General features: G+C 37.4%; 1 protein-coding gene across 1 annotated transcript; it reads left to right on the top strand.

The window, feature by feature from the left end:
* Window positions 1–5,419: 5,419 nt before the first annotated feature.
* LOC115213993 (40S ribosomal protein S10) lies at window positions 5,420–15,739 on the top strand. The gene is made up of 6 exons (XM_029783003.2): window positions 5,420–5,474; window positions 6,583–6,724; window positions 10,002–10,179; window positions 13,252–13,311; window positions 13,920–13,978; window positions 15,673–15,739. The coding sequence occupies exons 2-6, from the start codon at window positions 6,584–6,586 to the stop codon at window positions 15,703–15,705; spliced, it is 471 nt and encodes a 156-aa protein (XP_029638863.1). The 5' UTR covers window positions 5,420–5,474; window position 6,583; the 3' UTR covers window positions 15,706–15,739.
* Window positions 15,740–19,921: the final 4,182 nt, after the last annotated feature.

Here is a 19,921-nt window from a genome sequence, read left to right on the forward strand (position 1 = left end):
AAAATAACTTCAGTTTTTCTCTATCAGGTCTAGTTTTCTGACTAGACCTGATAGAAAAAGTGTTTTATTCATACGAGATATATAATATGAATCAATAAGGACAGCATAATACAAAACAAAACAAAACTACAAATAAAAATTGAAAATTGAAAATGCACACTGGCAAAGGTTTTTGGTGGAAAATCCAAGGAAGAAATTTACGCTTCTTTGAGCACCGTGAATGTTGAGCAACAGGAGTATCTCGTTTTAAGCACCATCATCCCAGCCTCCCAACGTCCTTGGTACTGAGTTTCCATTTGCTCGATGTCCTGATGGAATCGTCTGCCTCGCTCATCGCTAACATCTCCGAAATTTTCAGGAAAGTGATCAAGATGACTAAAAAGATAATACATTTTGATGCTCATATTCGCGCCAATATCAAGAAAAGTTGATATCAAATTGGTAACAAGATCTTTATAGTTTTCAATTTTCTGTTTCTCAAAAACAGTTTGCACTATTTCTGCAAAGGCTAGTCAAGCTGGTGCTTCATTTTCGCTCATCGTTTTCACGAAATGTGTGCCCTTCAAGAGTTTACGGATATGTGGTCCATCAAAAATCCTTGCTTTAAGTTTTTAAATCGTCAAGTCTGGAAATACACTGCAGATATACTTGAAGCACTCCCCATTTTTGTCAAGAGCTTTGACAAATTACTTGATCAATCCGAGTTTGATGTGCAAGAGGAGGGGGGGGGGCAAATGATTTTATCTCGCTCACCTAAACGTTCTTCCAATATATTGGCAGCTCTATATGGAACCATATTTGTTCGAGGCGACCAGTCTTTCGTAATATGTAAAGAAAGCATGGGTATTTGGTATAACAAGATTGCTGTCCCATGAGAGAATTCACGATCTTTAAATCAACGCTGACAACCTATTTATGACCATGATACAGTATCTTCTCTAAAACCAACTTAATTTCTTCATATTTTCCCTTTAGAGTTGCTGAGTGGGACAGAGCCACATACATTTCCGTTCCGTAACAATACACATGTTAAACTACGCTTAGAGCTGTCTATGAAAACACGCCATTCCTCTGGTTTGTATTCTTCAATGTCAAGTTTATTCAGAACCCCACTGACATCTCTGCAGTAAACCAGCGCTTCCTCTTTTGCGAAGAAAGAAAGGAACTCTTCATGCCGTCCCGATAGCAGCTTATACGGACACCATTCTCTAGAACATTCTTCACTTTCGGTCGGGCAGCCAACAGTTCTGCAGAATATTTTGGGAGGTCGAAGTCACGAACCTACTTGGGAGAATAGCTGAGGTAAAGTCTGAACTGAAAGGTCTTGATCTCAAGTGTCTTCTTCAGGTGATGAATCTTCTTTGGTTGAGGGAAAAGTTATCTGAGACAAGACATTGAAGACCGGTCTAATAGCAGGGGCAAGATTAGGGTAGACAAATGTTTGTCGATTTTTCCGGTTAATACCCTTCAAATTTAGGTTACAAAAATAGCAGGCGTCCACGTGATTATAGGGCTCCCGCCATATCATTGCTGTATAAAACCCCATACTTTTCCTTGTCCCTTTCGTCCATTGTCGCAAATGTTCTGTACATTGTTTGCAGACTCTATGTGGTGCCCAATATTTATCTGGGTCTTCCAGCTTGACCCCAAAATATGCCATATACGCCCTTTCAACAAAATCAGTGATATTTTTTCGATTTTCAGGTAATGTGTATTCTCCACAAATATAATAAAACACATTTGGAGAATTAATGCAACACTTTCTTGAAGAGGACATCTTGCTCATTTTCTATTGCTTAGTTCACCACAACATCTAAAAAGTATGGAAAAGGAAAAATAAACTTAGAATTAGAATAAGGTAACGAACACTGCGTACTTACTATGGGGATGTTCAATAACTTAAAAACTAGATCTGATAGGTCAAAAAGGTTATATTTGGATACAGGAGACCGATTTTGTATAGGAATGATATCTATTTCCTAAACACCAAAAACCTTATAGATCAGTGTAATCATAGGAAGTTGTTCCAACCGAATGTATAAAGGATATAGACAACTGCGTGGAGGAAACTCCGGGGTCACTTGAAGTAGCAGCGAAATATTCCTCGAATCGTATTCAACCTTCTTAAGTATGGACACAGTGAACATTGGTTTCAAATTTTGGCACAAAGCCACTAATTTCAGGGGAGGGGTAAGTCGATTACATCGACTCCAACTGCTCAACTGCTACTTATTTTATCGACCCCGAAAACATGAAAGGCAAAGTCAACCCCGGTGGAATTTGAACTCAGAACGTAAAGACGAACGAAATGCCGCTAATCTTTATAAAGAAGTGCCGATCTCTGAAAGTGGACGGTGCCCGTGGAAGATGGAAACCCAGGAAGACATGGGATGAAGTGGTGAGAACCGATCTCAGGTAGTTGACAATGGATTGAGATGTCTGATGATATGAGGTTCTTGAGAAGACCCGCCCATGTCAGCCGAACTAAGTTCTAGAAGTGCTGTGTTCCACCCACACGTAACAATAAAACTTTCCACACATCTTACATGCACTAGGCTTATCTCTCACGGCCCTGCCCACTGTATCATTGCTGTCCCGTAGTCCCCCACCCGCTCCATATACCCAGATTTTCACCAGTCACTATACTACTCTTGGCCCTTATGCTTCTTTGGTAATACCCTGCCACTTACATTAAGACTTCCATACCTTGAGCATTTGCCGCCATCTATCTCTCCCTCCATTTACTCTACCATCCCATTTATATTCTGATCTGCGTTCCTTGTGAGTATACCCTAGCATTTCGCCACCATGTTTCTCTTGCTATCTCCCACTCTCTCTTTCTCTTCCCTCAGGTTGGATCGCCATGTATCCCCTTTATACCTATTTTTGCCCTCATTCTTGATCCCTCTTTGTCCGGGTAACCATGTACCTCTTCTACAATAAGACACTTACTTCTACCTCTTTGTCTCTCCGTCACACTCGAACCTTTCATCGTCTGACACAAAATCACCTCCTCCAATTCCCCCTCTCCTCTCAAAGGATCTTTGTCTTCCTCTTCCAATGCCCTCTCTTCTCTCAAATGATCTTTGTCTTGCAAGTTACTTGGTGACCCTGCCAGTGTTGGTGCCACGCAAAAAGCATCCAGTCCACAGTGTAAAGTGGTTGGCGTTTGGAAGGGTATCCAGCTGTAAAAACCATGTCAAAACTGACTTCTCCTGTGCCACGTAAAAAGCACTCAGTCCACTCTGCTGGGTGGAGGGTATCTAGCAGTAAAAACCGTGTCAAAACAGATAAATCTGGTGTAGGCCAGTTTCTGTCAAACTGTCCAACCCATGCCAGCATGGAAAGCGGACGTTAAACGATGATGATGATGTTTTATGCATTCTCATGCAATATAGCTGCATGTCGAGACATGCGCATATATACGTAAATGGTAAACTTCTAGAAAATATTAGGAATTTTTAGTTGCAGTAATGGTCTGGATTTGTAGTCTTTGAATCAGCTTTCTTTCTGGTTTTGAGAAGTCCAATTCCCCAAGATTGACGCTTAGACAGTTTGTTACATATCCCAGTGCCCCAATAATTAGAGGTATAAACTTGAACTTGTTATTCAGGTATAGTAACTGCAAATTCCTCAATAATTCAGCGTAGTTTTTTGGTTTTTTTTTACTGATTTTTAGCTTTATGTTAACATCCTTTGAGTAGCTGATTTCCACTACCGTACACATTTTCTCTTCTCCATCCCATATGACTATGGTTTATTATATTTACATTTTATTGAGGATTTCACTGGGACATTCCACTAGTATTCTTTCAGATCATGAGTGGATATTGCCTCTCCCATACTGTGGGTTCTTATGTGTTTGGCTTCAGTATTATCCTTCCGATGGATCTCATTATAGAGTGTCTTTGCTACAATAGTGTCTCATCGGTAGATAATACAGCGACAGCATTTCTGGACAACTGCTTATGATGTGGGTGATATCTTTGGTGTTAACTCCACAAAGTCTGCATCAGTTATCACATTTTGATGTTTTTTTTTTGCATCTCTGTCCCTTTTATGCATCAGGTATTTGGTTCATATTTCCTGTCCCTGGATTGAAAGCGCAAACCTTTCAAAGTGAGTTAGTAATCCCGCTATAAATACTAAAAGTTCCACTCTTTTTCGAATCTTTAAAATCAGAGTTTAAAATAGACAATCCGAAGTTTTTGCATAAATCATAGAAATGGACTACCTTTGGATGCATTATCATTCCATCAAATGTGTTTATGGCGTGAAAAATATTGAAAACCATCGATACATGTCAGTGACTAAGAAACGAGGAAGGTCTCAGATGGTCATATGATGTGCTAAAAACAACAGCTAAGTCACCCTTAAATCTTACATATTTTTTTTACATAATTGTACGAATTCCCATGTGTAGAATACAAATTCGCCAAAATAAAAAAGGTTACGAGTTATATGGGGTGCTTGAAGCAGAATTCCGCCCCAACAAATAATACTAAAAAATCATATCCTTCACTGAGATTGGGGACCAAAATTACTAATCTAAAATATTACTACTAATAGTGGAAGTATAATTGTTTCTACTTTCATTAGACGTAAGTCTAATAGTTTCAAGAAATTTGAAGAAGTGACAGCACTGATCATTAGACATGTATTTAATTGAGAACATTAGGAATTCGAAACGCATCGCTAAGATAAGCTAAAGGGTGAGGGGTACTGTGGCCATCTTTCGGTACGAGTATCATAACTGCCACGTGCGTTTGTTTACATTTGAAGAAGATCGTCACTCTCCGTAAAGTTTTTTTTATATATATATGGGGGATTAGGGTTAGGGTTAGGGGTGGGAGAAAAGGGTTTCTTTTTTTCTTCAGAAATGTAAACAAACTCACGCAGTGGTCCCGGTACGCGCAGTCGAGTATCCGCGCTAGCTAATCGTAAGTAGTCGATCCTACAACGACTACCTAGCAAAGTAAATAAAACACAAAATAAATAATTTTTTTACACAAAGTGAATAACTTTTTAAACAAAATAACACAAAGTAAGGATCGACTAGTCATGACTAGCTGGCGCGGATGCGTGAGTACGCGCACCGGGACCACTCTTCTCAAGTACTGCTTATATGTAATATACAAAAAGACGAGATGGTCACACCTGGAATGCAATAGAACTCTCCTTAACAATAAAGTCTAAGAGTTACTGATCTTGACTTCCCTTTTCTTCCGGTTTGTGCGGTTCTAACGTGTATTACTAGGTAAGTTCCTCTTGAAATGAATCTGTTTGTACTTTATGCTCATCCAAGACAAAATTTTATTAATGAAATTTTATTCTATTTCTGTTTCGCTCAGAAAAAAAACAAAAAAACGATTTTGTTCTTTAATGAATCCAATTTGTATTGAGTTATCTTTCCTTACATTCTCTGCGGCCGTTAAACTTCCTTTCCGGTTTGTAATCTCTTACTGACAGCACAAGTAAGTTTGCTTTCCACCTTTATCTATTTAATTATGTTTTTAAAAATGTTCATCGAGCTTTCATTATGCTTTAGATATTTAATTTAATTCTTTCTCTATCGTTTGTATGAGTTTTTGATTCATTTAGAATGTTTATTTAGCATTTATATTCAATAGTTTATCATCGATTATGTTATACTATATATAATCCGTGTTCTTTTTTTTGCTAAAATGGGTCTTAGATATTTTCTATATTTTACTGCTTTTATATTTCATTACATGTTCAGTTTTATTAGTCAGCATTGATTGTAAATCACTGATCTCTTCAGAATAATTGTTATTCGGAGAAATCTGTCCACACGTGTCTTCTCTCGAAATAAAGTTATTTCGCATTCTAATTATAGAACTAATTGCATCACTCTTAATTAATTACGGTAAAAGTTAACGGTTATTCTACCAATTAGAAGTAATTATTTCTTTTTAAAATTCATTTTATCAACATTATTAAAAACTCGACGAATTTGAAAGTTAACTCTGCTATTTTTCCTGTTTCCTGAGAAATTAAGGCTCAAAGTCAATTAATGAGAAACTTAAAATATTAACCGTTAAAAGCGACTTTTTTGCTGTGAATTTTCCTTCAATTCTCGATCGAAATGAAGAAAATAATAAAAACCTGGTTGAAGGAGAGATTCTTTTGGCTCTTAACAAAGAATTATCAACTTCTTATGTTTGCTCGTCTTTGGTTTCGTTTTCGGTATTTGAAGTAAACTTGTGATATTTTAATACTTCACTCACTTTTAATCGGAATTTCGCCAAATTAAGAAAAAGTGCTTTTGAGTGTTATATTAAATTCTTCAAATAGCTTTGTAATGTTTTAATAATTCAAACGGATTCTATTTGAATGGTTGATTAGCAACTTTACTGTTAAAAATCGTTGTTCTATTAAAATCCCTGGTTTCCTTTAGGTTCTTCACAATCTCTCCCACATTTCCCAGAAACTAAGAAGTTTTTAGAATTATTAATATAAATATAAGTTGTTGAATGTTTCTTTTTCATCTCATTTCATGGAAAGAATTTTTTTTTGTTTCAACTCGATTCTTAATTCATTTTTTTCGTCTTCCTTTTACAGGATGTTGATGCCCAAAAAGAACCGCGTTGCCATTTATGAACACCTCTTCAAGGAGGGTGTGATGGTAGCCAGAAAAGACTTCACTGGTGTGAAGCATCCAGAAATTGATGTTTGTAATATCCATGTAATTAAAGCTCTACAGGTTAGAATATCCATTTATTTTCTTATGTTCTCATTATTCTGCTTGTTACTGTGGAAACGCATGAATGATTCTATGGCTAAATTACCCAAAATTTTCAAACTAATTGCTCATAACTCTTTATTGATTTGTATATAGCGGAAATGATTTCAATATCATTTATTAGCCTATAAAAGTGGGTCATTATAAAAACCCAGCCTGGGGGTGTTAAGTGCACGGAAAACGAATATGAAAAAAGAAATGCGCGCTGACGGCCCTGGGGTGGGGATTACGATTCTGAAAAACGTTTGTTTGTAAAATTTCAATTTTTCAACAAGAAAAATATATACCCTCAGGCCTTCAAGCCGGCTATCCACATGCTAGAAATAACAGCCAAATTTCAAAAAACTGCGATAATGAAATTTCGAAAATACGATTTTTGAAAATTCTTTTTTCAGAATCGGTTCTTCCATAACCAAAAACGTGGGATTCCGTAAAAAAAAAAATCAATATATATCCATTTTACCCGAATTTATGACGAGAAAATCGGATCTTATGAATTTTCCTAAAGACCCCCCCCCCCGAATCATCAGCGCGCATTTTTTTTTTCATATTCGTTTTCCACACACTTGTTAACACACCCCAGGCTAGTTATTTATTTTTTTTATGTGCCCGGTGAGGATCTTTATATTGACATACAAATATATCATTACACTGAATATGAAATCAGCTTGAACAGAATTGGTGCTGGCAGTCAAACCGAATAAATCCAAATTTTGTATTAGCCCTAGTAATAAGGAATGTTATGAAATTTCGGAGACCTAATATAAAATGACTGGAAGTAACTGTTAATAACAAACTCACTAGGTTATCTAACCATGTAAAGCAGGTGTGTTTATATATATATCATGCTAGCATGGAAAACGGACGCTAAACGATGATGATGATATTAAGAACAAACTTAGAAATGGATGCGTGCGTTCTGTCATGTAATAACAAATTAATAAATAAAACATGCATATATACATACATATATGTACGTACCTACCTCTACATGTATATATACATGCATATATGGGTACAGGACACCAAAAAAAAAACCGTCAAACACAATGAAAAACAAAAACATAAACACAAAACCAAGGAACTGGACATTTTTCTTAAACAACGAAAAAATAGAGTACAGGACAAATAACACAAGGAAGATTCCCCTTCTTCAGTCGCCATGGTTTCATCTACTCTGCGTTTTGAAGGTGAAAGCGAGATGCAACTTCGACTGAAATATTCCTTCCTGCGAAAAGCAAATTAAATAAAATTTGAGATTTTTTTGCGGAGGGGTAAAAATGGTAACAAAAACAGGACAGTAACGACAGTACAAAATATAAACAGTAAAAGACAGGACAAGGTGAATAACAAGACAAGAAGGGCTGTTAAGCCAAATGAGATAAAGTATTACGAACGCTATTTTTGAGATCGGCAAAGGAGCAACAGAAAATGCCGTCTACACTCAAGGTCAGAAAAGACTAGTTTCCTCATCGCTGACCAGCGACGGGACAGGGGAGGAGAAAGGGAAGGGGAGAGAAGAAAGAGGAATGGTTGTAGAGAAAATCAGAAAGAAAGAGAGGGAGGGAGAGGCAGTAAGGTAGAAGAAAAGGAAACCAGAAAGAAGAAAGGGTTAAGAGTGCACATCAGTAGTAATATTAAGAACAAACTTACTTAGAAATGGATGCGGGCGTTCTGTCATGTAATAACAAATTAATAAATATGTATTCATACATATTTTAGAAGTATTGGGGGTGATGTACAGATTTAATACATATGAAAGAAAAAGATGTTCAGAATGCTGGATCATCATCATCATTTAGCGTCCGTTTTCCATGCTAGCATGGGTTGGACGGTTCAACTGGGGTCTGAAGCCAGAAGGCTGCATCAGGCCCAGTCTGATCTGGAAGTGTTTCTACGGCTGGATGCCCTTCCTAAAGCCAACCACTCCGCGAGTGTAGTGGGTGCTTTTTACGTGCCAGACAATGCTGGCAAACGGCCACGAACGGATGGTGCTTTTTACGTGTCATCGGCACGGAGGCCAGGCGGGGCGGGGCTGGCAACGGCCACAATCGGATGGTTCGCTTACTTGTCACCGGCACTAGTATCACAGTCGCAATTTCTATTGATGTTGATCGACTTCGATTTTGGTTCTGCTTTCTGATATCTGATTTGATTTTGATTTTTTGATTTTCACTTGCCTCAACGGGTCTTCACAAGTGGAGTTTTGTGTCCCAAGGAGGAAAGGTATGTATAAGTCGACTGGCTACATACCAGGTAGAGGCCATGGGTTATGGTCTCACTAATCTTGCCGGGTCTTCTCACGCACAGCATACTTCCATAGGTCTCGGTCTCTAGTCATTTCCTTGGTCAGACCTAAAGTTCGAAGGTCGTGCTTCACCACCTCGTCCCAGGTTTTCCTGGGTCTACCTCTCCCACAGGTTCCCTCAACTGCTAGGATATGGCACTTTTGCACACAACTATCTTCAGCCATTCTCGTCACATGACCATACCAGCGCAAACGTCTCTTGCACACCACAACTGATGCTTCTTAGGTTCAACTTTTCTCTCAAGGTACTTACACTCTGTCGATTATGAACACTGACATTTCACATCCATCGGAGCATACTGGCTTCATTTCTTGTGAGCTTACGCATATCCTCAGCAGTCACAGCCCATGTTTCACTACCATGTAGCATGGCTGTATGTACACATGCGTCATACAGTCTGCCTTTTACTCTGAGCGAGAGGCCTTTTGTCACCAGCAGAGGTAAGAGCTCTCTGAACTTTGCCCAGGCTATTCTTACTCTAGCAGTTACACTTTCAGCACACCCACCCCCGCTACTGACTTGGTCACCTAGGTAGCGGAAGCTATCAACTACTTCTAGTTTTTCTCCCTGGAACGTGGTAGAAGTTGGTCTTTGCACATTTCCAGTGTTTATTGCTCCTGAGCATCTGCCACAGACAAAAACTATTTTCCTAGTTAGTCTTCCTTTGACATTGCTGCACCTCTGGATGGTTGTAAAAATATATATTTATTTACATATCACATTATTTCTTCATATTAGGGCTTTCATCGACTGTAGTTTCATCAGAAGAAACTACAGTAGTTGAAGGCGCTAATATAAAGAAATATGTGATATGTAAATAAATATATATTTTTACAACCATCCGGCATTCTGAAGCTCTTTTTCTTTTATATATATATCTATATGCTATTTTGTCTCTTGTGACTCTAGTTTTCAATTTCTTTGTTTAGTCCCTCAAGTCTCGTGCTTACGTGACAGAGCAGTTTGCTTGGAGGCATTATTATTGGTACTTAACCAATGATGGTATCCAATACCTTAGAGATTTCCTCCACCTGCCATCTGAAATTGTGCCTGCCACACTGAAGAGGCAGACCCGCACAGAAGCAGTTCGTGGACCAAGACCAAAGGGTAAGCATTTTTCGTCCTCTTCAGTTTAAAGAAATGGCACTGTAGTAGTGTGTAACTTTATATTTGCTATTACTGTAATGCATACACAGAAATGCTCAAATTTTCAAGTTTGAGGCAAGTAACTGGATTATTTGCACTTTGCTTGAGGTATGTGGTAAGTGATATCCTTTTATGTTGCTTGTAACTAGAAATTGCTTCTTGTTCTAGCACTGACTTTTGTCATTGAAAATTTTTATTGAATTGTCTGACTGCATAGAATTGTATGAGACGAGTGAATGATGGTGGTTCACTTCTAAAATAGCTTTTAGTGGTGAACTCTGGCTTTTCATCCCTCTGAGGCAGTGGTTCCCAAACTTTTTCGGGCTGCTGCCCCCTCGACACCCAGGCCACATTCCTAGCGCCCCCACCCCGACTATCTATCAGACACATAAACCTCTTTCTGCAGCAAATTCAAAGCATCTGTATTTCACAAATAAAACTTAATCTAATGAACTCGTTACTTTGTTATTAGATGAATTGCTACCCCATCAGAAATCAGTTTTAGTAATTAACTTAAAAGTTGCAAGTAATTTTTTTTAATGTTTAGAGTTGAACACTTTTGTTACCATATTTCTGTTGGAATACATTGCTTTCTTTCAATTTTGAAAGGAAAAAAAAGTATTTAGTAAAAGAAGCTTTCTTGATTTGGGGTTTGGAATAAATTAACATGAACTTTTAATGTAGATCATTTTAACCCTTCTGATACCAACCTGTTTGAAATTGCCTCTGGTTCTTTGTTTTAAAGTGACCTAAATTGAAATAGATCAAAATATGTTAATTTACATTTCTAAACACCACTTCAATAATGAGTTATTTTATTAAATGGTTAAAACAGGAAGTTTGTATCATAGGACCTAGGATAGTCTTTATGTGGGTTGATATTGAAAGTGTAAATGATCTTGGCCTTTTGTGCTTAAACAAACTGGTTGGTTTAGCAAACAAAAGTCTTTATGGATATGTGATTAAGATTATAATTATGTATGTTGTATAAAAAGGAAATCTTGAAGCTGTAAGTTGACAAGAAATTCTCAAATAAGATCTGGATCTAATCTGAATAGCCATCTTATGTTGACAGTTTCATATATCTTTCATAGGAGAAATCTATAACTCCCGTAGATAAATATTGTTGTATTTGTTGGGTGTAAATAAAGCCCCCAATGAATGAACCCTTTTGTTACCAACACTGCTTCAGGTTCTGATACAGGCTTCATTTAATCTAAAATCCTCCTTCAAAATATGTTTCATATATTGGCTTCATTATCATTTAATGTCTGTTCTTGCTGAACAGACATTAAATGATACGTAATTTTGTTTTTTATTGTCTGCGCTAAGATTCCCCTTTCGATACCAACCTACTTGAGACTGAACTAAAACATTCCAGCCAAATTCCATGTTAATTTATGTCCCAAATTCCAGATTATTAACAACAGAATTATTTTAAATTCATTTTCAAAAGTAATTTCAACAAGAATATAACAAAAAGGTTAATGGTTTTTCTAATGTTTCTTCTTACTCTAGAAGAAACACTTAAAAATCTTTTATGGAGACAAAAACAATCTGTATCTTGTTTCTGCTAGGAATGCCAGACACAAGGTAAATAAAACCCTCTTTGAGTGTTCTGTCAAAATGAAAACCATGCTACCTGAGTATCACTTTTCCTTTTAATACTTTTTGAAATTATGAAATCAAACTTTTCAGATTAAAAGAAGCATCACAGCAAAGTGACATCAGAATGTTAATCTTTTGGGAATAACATTGGCTGAGCATGCCCAGCTGGGTTAAAAGTTGGTGGTGGTTTACTGTCAGCCGCAACAAAACCTCGTGTGCATTATTTATCATGTATTTTGTGTTGAAAGTGTTAAAGTCATAGTAATGAATGGAAATGTGAAATATTGTGCAAAGCAAAAGATCATGAATATCCATACCACTTTGGGCTGAAGATCATAATGTGAGCAAAAAGCTACACTGACTTGAGCATCAACATGTCTTAGTCATTGGACCGTGGCCATTCTGGGACACTATTTCGAAGGGTTTTTAGTCAAATGAATTGATTCCAGTGCTTATGTTTTAAAGCCTGGTACTTTGTCAGTCATTTGCCAAACTGCTAATTTAAGGGGACAGAGTGGTGATGCGGGGAGGACAGGTATATACATACGTATTTAGAACAATGGACTTCTTGCAGTTTACATCCATCAAATCCACTTACAGGGCTTAAGTTCACCCCCTGTACTGTAAAAGACACTTGAGATGCCATGCCAGAACTTTGTGGTTAGGAAGCAAATTCTTCACCTGCACCCAAGTGTTTGTGAAATTATTAAAATTGCTTTTAAATTCACTATATAGTATATAAGGTTTATATAAAACTACCTCCATAGTATACTGGATTACATGTTTAGTCTTATCCAATCACACACATGTTCACAGATGCAAATATACCATCAGTCCAAAATGCTAAATTTTTAGGATTTGAAATTTAAAGTTTATCAAATTCTTGAAAATTAAATTATTTGAGTGAATTTGAAGAAAAAAGTCTTGATTTGGAATGTCTTGGAATTTCATTCCTATTTCATTTCCTAGTTTTGGTCTTATATTGATAGATAATGCAGTAATTTGCACAATTCTTCTGTATTAAAATTTTGTTCAATAGTCATTGAATATTAATTCATTTTTGACAGATTTATCAAAATAATTTTATATTTTGAATTTATTACCTGTATGTAGATGAGGCTTGAGACAAAAAATTGTGAAATAAATTTAAGAACTTTTTGTTAAATCGTGTTCCAAAACTAACATTATGTTGATAGATAAATGTTTTTATGGATAAATTCATGATTATTTTAGAATTCAATTCAATTGCAACACACTTTAGGGGTGCAGTTTGGTAAGCAATATAGTAATGGAAGAGTTAGGAGAAAAGCAAGGGCCAGTTTTTTCTTTTTCGTTGTTAGCAATCTGTTTTGATGGCACATTGAAAAATTTAGAAATGCATTTTTAAAATATTTTCTTAAATTTGTTTTTTATTTATTTTTTTAGCACCTGAATTGTCCCGTGGTGGCCCTTCATCTGACCGTGAATACAGGAGAGCACCTTCTGGTAAGTGATGTATTTAGTAATGTAACAATAATTGATATGGGAAATTGGCTTTTAGGCAAGTATAACGAAGGCTCAAGACCAAAACATTTTTTGGTTTTTTCTGTTCTTGTCAGTATAATGGAAATCATAAGTTATTGGTTAATGTTGCTTATTTCTTCCTGTATATTTATGATTCATATAAACTATAAGAAATTTATAGGTATCATTTGAAACTTATCACCATGTAGGGAATTAGCTTTACTAAAAAGAAATGTAATTTCTTGATATGCAATTCTGATTTAATGCTGTTTTGCTATGATGATAAGCGCAGGGGTCCTGAAAGCAACCAGAGATGTGGGTTGTCAAATCTTTGATTTTAAGAGTTTAACATGTGGTTAACTCTTTATCGTGGATTTGGATTCTGCTTTATTCTGAGCAACATGTACTTTGAATTGTGGGTTTTAGTATTACTTGAACTACACTTGATAATATTTATATTACCCTATTTTCCAATACTTAAAAGTTGGTTCAATTCTCTTCTTAAAATAAGTGATTGAAATTTGAAATTTCTCAGTTTTGGCATATTTAGAATGGTGACATTGTTATTATTTTTGCTTTTTTTTTTACAGGAATGGGTGGTGATAAAAAGACTGATGCTGGTCCAGGCAGTTTAAGAGACATTCAATATGTAAGTATTTTGAGCAATCACTCATTGTTTTAACCTCCACTTTTTTTTATGCATACATTTTGATAGATATTTTGTGTATTTAATAGTCCACTGTTTTCAGTATTAATGTTGGAAACACATGCTGAAAGATTTACGTAAAATGTCACGGCTATCTGGCCTCCGTGCCTCTGGCATGTAAAAGACACCATTCGAGTGTGATCGTCACCAGCATCGCCTGACTGGCACCTGTGCCGGTGGCATGTGTAAGAGATTCGAGCGAGGTTGTTGACAGTACCACCTGACTGGCCCCCGTGCCAGTGGCACGTAAAAGCAACCACTACACTCTTGGAGTGGTTGGCGTTAGGAAGGGCATCCAGCTGTAGAAACACTGCCAGATCAAGATTGAAGTCTGGTGCAGCCATCTGGTTTGCCAGCCCTCAGTCATTCGTCCAACCCATGCTAGCATGGAAAGCGGACGTTAATGATGATGATGAAAAGTTGTGCAGTGGTACTGAACTGGAGACCATGAGGTTGTAAAACAAACTTTTAAACTAGTCATGTCTGTCCTATGCTGTAGAAAAGACACCATGTTATTGTTTCTTGCTTTGCTGTTTTTATAAAATAGGCTTTTGCCCTAAAGTATGTGACCTATGAATAAAGGCTGTAGTTATTTTGACAGAATGGAATCGTTTATGTCTCTGAATTACTAGAAAAAGCTTGTTAGCTTCACTGAATTTTATACATTTTTTTCTGCTGTCAATAACAATGTACATAAACAATTAAATGAAACTATTGTATGTCTGGCATAAACTATCCTACTGTTTATGCTAGACACTACTAATTACTTCTAATTATAATCTGCTGTATAATATGAAAATTGACATGGAGCTGTCTGTTAGATTTTGAATCTCAAAACAAACAGTTGCTGCTTCTGTCACCAGAACTCTTACTACCAATATCATATATCATTGATAATTTCCAAATTTCAAATGACGAAACATGCTTTCATAAATAGAAAATAAAAATAGGAAAACAAAAAAAAAAAAGATTGAGCTTGAATTGAAATTCAATTATCTTGATTGAGACTTTCACTTTTAGTCTTTTCAGTTCATTCTTTGCTTCATGCATACATCCTGATTTTATCATTAAAAGAAATAATTATGTAAATTGTTACATTTATATATTTGTTTTGCAAGATTTTTGATGTGAAATCATGTGTTGAAACATATATTGTTGTATTTAGGAATGGTCATTTTGCCAGTTTAGCCAATAAAAACACACGCACTATATATTTGGTGTTACTTTGCTTCAGTGTTATTTATTTTTTACATTAATCTTAATCTTATTTCGGCCAGAGTTCTTTCGTCACACTCCTGTGACCTCATCAGTCGTCCTTTGCTTTCTTCTTTCTTATTTGTGTGTTAGTAAGGAGAGACACACAAATAAGAAAGAAGAAAGCAAAGGACCACTGATGCGGTCACAGGAGTTTGACAAAAGAACTCTGGCCGAATTAAGATTAATATAAAAAATAAATAATGCTGAAGCAAAGTAACACCAAATATATAGTGCGTGTGTTTTTATTGGCTAAACTGGCAAAATGACCATTCCTAAATACAACAATATGTAAATTGTAACTTGTCTTCTCAGTACTGTTTACAGTTTTTCAATCATATACACAATTTCTAATCAGATCTTTAATTTTTGTCATCTTTCAGAGAGCTGGATTTGGCCGAGGGAATGTAGAGTAATGGATTTTGGAAATAAATAATTTACTGAGTTTAATATTTTCTTTTGTGTTGCATTTATTAACCATTGTTCACATTACATTACTGTTCAGATTTTATTTTTTTGGTATTGTATGATCAAAATATTGTCTTGTGCTGTTCACTTATACTGCAGTTATATACCTTGTTCATCTTGTTGCTGCATGAAGGGTTATTTTTTCTCTTTCTTTATACAATGATGGAAGAATATTTGGTATTTCAGAGTTTCTGAATGTTTAAAATATGCAATTGAATGATCAAAACTTCCTTTTGAAACAGAGCAATGTTGAGTGAAAACATTACATAAAATTTAACAATTTCTATTCATTCTATCATCTTTAAATCAATATAATTATCTGTCTTGTTGGTGAAACGAATAGAACATGATAGCATAAAAAATGAGTACCTGCTACAGACATGAAAAATGGCACCATCTAGGAAACTTGTCTGAATGTAGCCGTCCTCAGCTTCCACAACGACCTGAAGGCACCGGAATCTGGCACATGGGAGTAATCTTCAAGCACTATTCTTAGCCACCTGCATGGCCTTGGTGTTGCAGACAGCGGTTGGATGAATTTTGGTGTGTGGACGCTCAGAACACTTCACCACGACTTCGTAGTTTCTGCTGCAGCTGTTCATGTCACGTCTTACAACTTTTACACTCTTCACAGTGAACAGTAGTCATTTTCATACCCGGCGCAAGTACAGCTTTAAATCTTCATGCTCTCCAAAGCAGAAATAGTCAAATTTAATTTGAAAACCCATGTACCATAACACTCGAGAGATAGATCAGACGGGCCAAACTATTAAAAACATTGAATTTAATTTTTCGTTTAGACGTGCCATTCAAAAGGTGCCGCAGGTTTGTGACGTGACTGTATTACAAAGTGTTTGCCTCATTTTTCTCATATTTAGTAGATAGACTAATGGAATATTTATGCCTAGGCTAGAGTAATGTCCCTTTTATAAATATTTTTTCTATAAGAAATCTCATTTAAAAAATATTTTGAAATTCATTTCAAAATCTGTATCTCAGTAGAAAATTATTAGATTTCCTTTTCTCCAAATAAGTTTAATCGTTAGAATATAAAAGCAATATGTGGATTCTCATTATTGGCAATTCCTCCAGCGATTTCTAAACTATAGCAGCCTTCTATAACATTATCGCTTTTCATTTATTATAAATTGTCAGAAATTAATGGTTTTAAATTTTGGTACAAAGCCAGCAATGTTAGGGAGAGGATTAGTCGATTACATAGACTCCAGCGCTCAGAATCGGATCGAGAAAATGCCGCTAAGCATTTTGTCTATCGTGCTGACTTTTAGATTACTGGAAAATAATACTCCATATATAATCATACTAACGGATTAGGTTTCCTTTGATCTATGATTATATATATTTTATTTGCAATTATTCACTCCAGCAGTGTTACGTTTGTTTTACAAATTCGTTTCTTTTCCAGTAAGATCAGTATAGATATACATGATGGAACTTGATTATTCGAGTATCTGCACTAGTGATATGCTTGCTGTTCTGCGTCATGCAAAAACCACTGAACCATTAGAAGAAACAAAAAAAAAGAACAGAAAAAATACTCTTTATAGTTTTCGCTCTGCTCGTACACGACTCTATTCACAAGTACTATCCTCGATGATAGTGATGCTGTTGACATCGTTTTATTGGACTTTGCCAAAGCTTTTGACTCGGTAAACCACCGCCTATTACTTGTCAAGCTTCAAGCATAGTTTCCATCCGGATATTATACGATGGGTTGGTGCCTTCCTCTCAGATCGCTCCTTCCAAGTCCAAGTTAATGGTTCGCGGTCCGACGTCTCCAGTGCGAGCAGTGGCGTGCCTCAAGGTTCAGTGCTTGGGCCCTTGTTGTTCTTAGTCTTCATAAATGACTTGCCCGACGACTTCACGCAACACACCCTTCTATTTGCCGACGATATCAAACTGGTCGCTCCTCGCGGTAATATAGAGGATCTTCGTCGATGCCTCCACCAAATTTGGAAGTGGTCTAACGATTGGGACCTGTGTCTGAACGTGTCAAAGTGCTGTCATCTGCCTGTCGGCTCTACTCCTGCAACTCAACTTGATTTCGAGCCGGGTCGTCTGCTGCTGGAGAGGACCGATCAGGTAAAGGACTGGGTATCTTGGTGGATTCCTCCTTTTCGCCTTCGGCCCAGTGCGTCCATGCTGCCAACAAAGCACGCGGAATTCTGTTCTTGATTCGACGGTCATTCGGAATGCTCACAGCAGCCATATTCCTACCACTCTATGTCACGCTGGTGAGACCCATATTGGAGTATGGGATTCAAGCCTCTTCTCCTTATCTCCTCAAAGACATACAGCATCTCGAAAGAGTCCAGAAGCTGGCTACCCGCATGGTTCATGGTCTCAAAAATTTGTCCTACGAAGAAAGGCTGAGGACGCTCGACCTTTATTCTCTTGAAAAACGCCGCCGCCGTGGTGATCTCATTCTCGCCCACAACATTATAAGCGGAAAGTGTAACCTCTCGAAAGAGCTGTTCTTCACTCCTGCTCCGGAGCGTCGGCTGCGAGGTTATTCCGAAAAGCTCTACCTGCGACGATTTCATCTCAATCGAAGGAGAGGAGCTTTCTCCGTCCGGGTTGCGGATCCGTGGAACAAGCTGCCAGACGAGATGGTGAAGATGCCGACGACCGCTTTGTTCAAAGCCTCCCTGGACCTCAAGTGGCCTGAACTCTTTACATGAACACCACCCTGTACTTAACTCCATGTCCCCCTACATGGCCTTGCTATTTGCTTTTGAGCCAAATTAACTAACTAACTAACTAACATAGTCGGCCCCTCCTTGATTTTTCTCAAAGTCAAGGTCACTGTTCGCAAATTCCATCAACACTATTGCAGACAATTTGAACTCTCTTTGACCGATCGTTCTTCATCTCACTTAATGAACTATTGCTACTGCTGCTATCAGAATTTACTGCTGTTACTACTATCCCTACAATTAGAAACATTCAAGTTGACGATGACACCGAGATGTCTTTCCCCGTGTCTGAATTATACCGTTGGTGTCTGGCACCAACGAAAAATCCCTTTCTTTCTCTGTGTTGGGAGAAAAGAGAATTTACAATAAAAACACACCCTCAGCCCTCCCTCCAACGTATAAATTACTATAAAAATAAATACTTTAAAAGGGAAAAACGTGAGAAAAAAAAGAAGAAAAACTTAATAATCTAAATTAACGATAGACAAAAACATGTGCCTTCTCGCACATAAACACAGTATTCACACATGTACAAACATGCGCAGACACAATTATTGAAGTACTAAATGGCACGTCAAATGATATTTAATCGTGTGGAACATGTTACATGCATATCAATATTCTAAAGTTGGACCTACTATCCCTTATCCTAAAGCTGCTTCAGACAATTAGGAAGGTTTCCCGACTCGTTTCACCGTCTGCTTTCAATCTTGGATTGTGATTCGGCTCAGCCCAAACTCTCAGATTTTGTCTGCTGTTGCCTACTCCTACAAGGATTGCAGCTGTTTTTTGTTCCTGATTTAACTCAGATTTGTCCTAGAGCCCATAGAAGATTGTTTTTAGTCAACCATCCATCATGTCAGCTACCTACGGATCGAAACAGATCTGCAAGAAGGGCTTCTCATCAAGTTGATGGTCCTACCAATAGTCAGCTCAACGAGCAGTTGCTGTTGCTCAAACAAGAGGTCGAGCACCTAAAGTCTGTTGTTGCTCTTTTACTGAATAAACAGTCTCCTGTTGACGCAGAGTCACCCTTGGTTTTTTCCCTGGAGACGTCCAAACCGAAGGGAACAAAATCGAAGCGGCCAAAGAAAGCGAAGGAACCGGCGGTCGTTTCTGCACATGATCGTTCCTGTGCGGATTCTTCCTCATCTGCCTTTTCGGTCCCGGAGGTTCCCCAACCTAATTTGAGGTGCGTAGACTCAAACCCACCTGAAGACCGTTGTTCTCCCCAAAAGAAGAAACGTAGTCAAAACTCCAGTGGGGCAGATTTAGCTATGAAACCTGACCACGATAAACAGTCGACGCAGAGTCACCCTTGATTTCTTCCCTGGAGACGTCCAAACCGAAGGGAACAAAATCGAAGCGGCCAAAGAAGGCGAAGGAACCGGCGGTCGTTTCTGCACATGATCGTTCCTGTGTGGATTCTTCCTCGTCTGCCTTTTCG

This window comes from Octopus sinensis, linkage group LG7 (genome assembly GCF_006345805.1).
Source record: "Octopus sinensis linkage group LG7, ASM634580v1, whole genome shotgun sequence".
In the NCBI taxonomy this organism is placed as follows: Eukaryota; Metazoa; Mollusca; class Cephalopoda; order Octopoda; family Octopodidae; genus Octopus; species Octopus sinensis.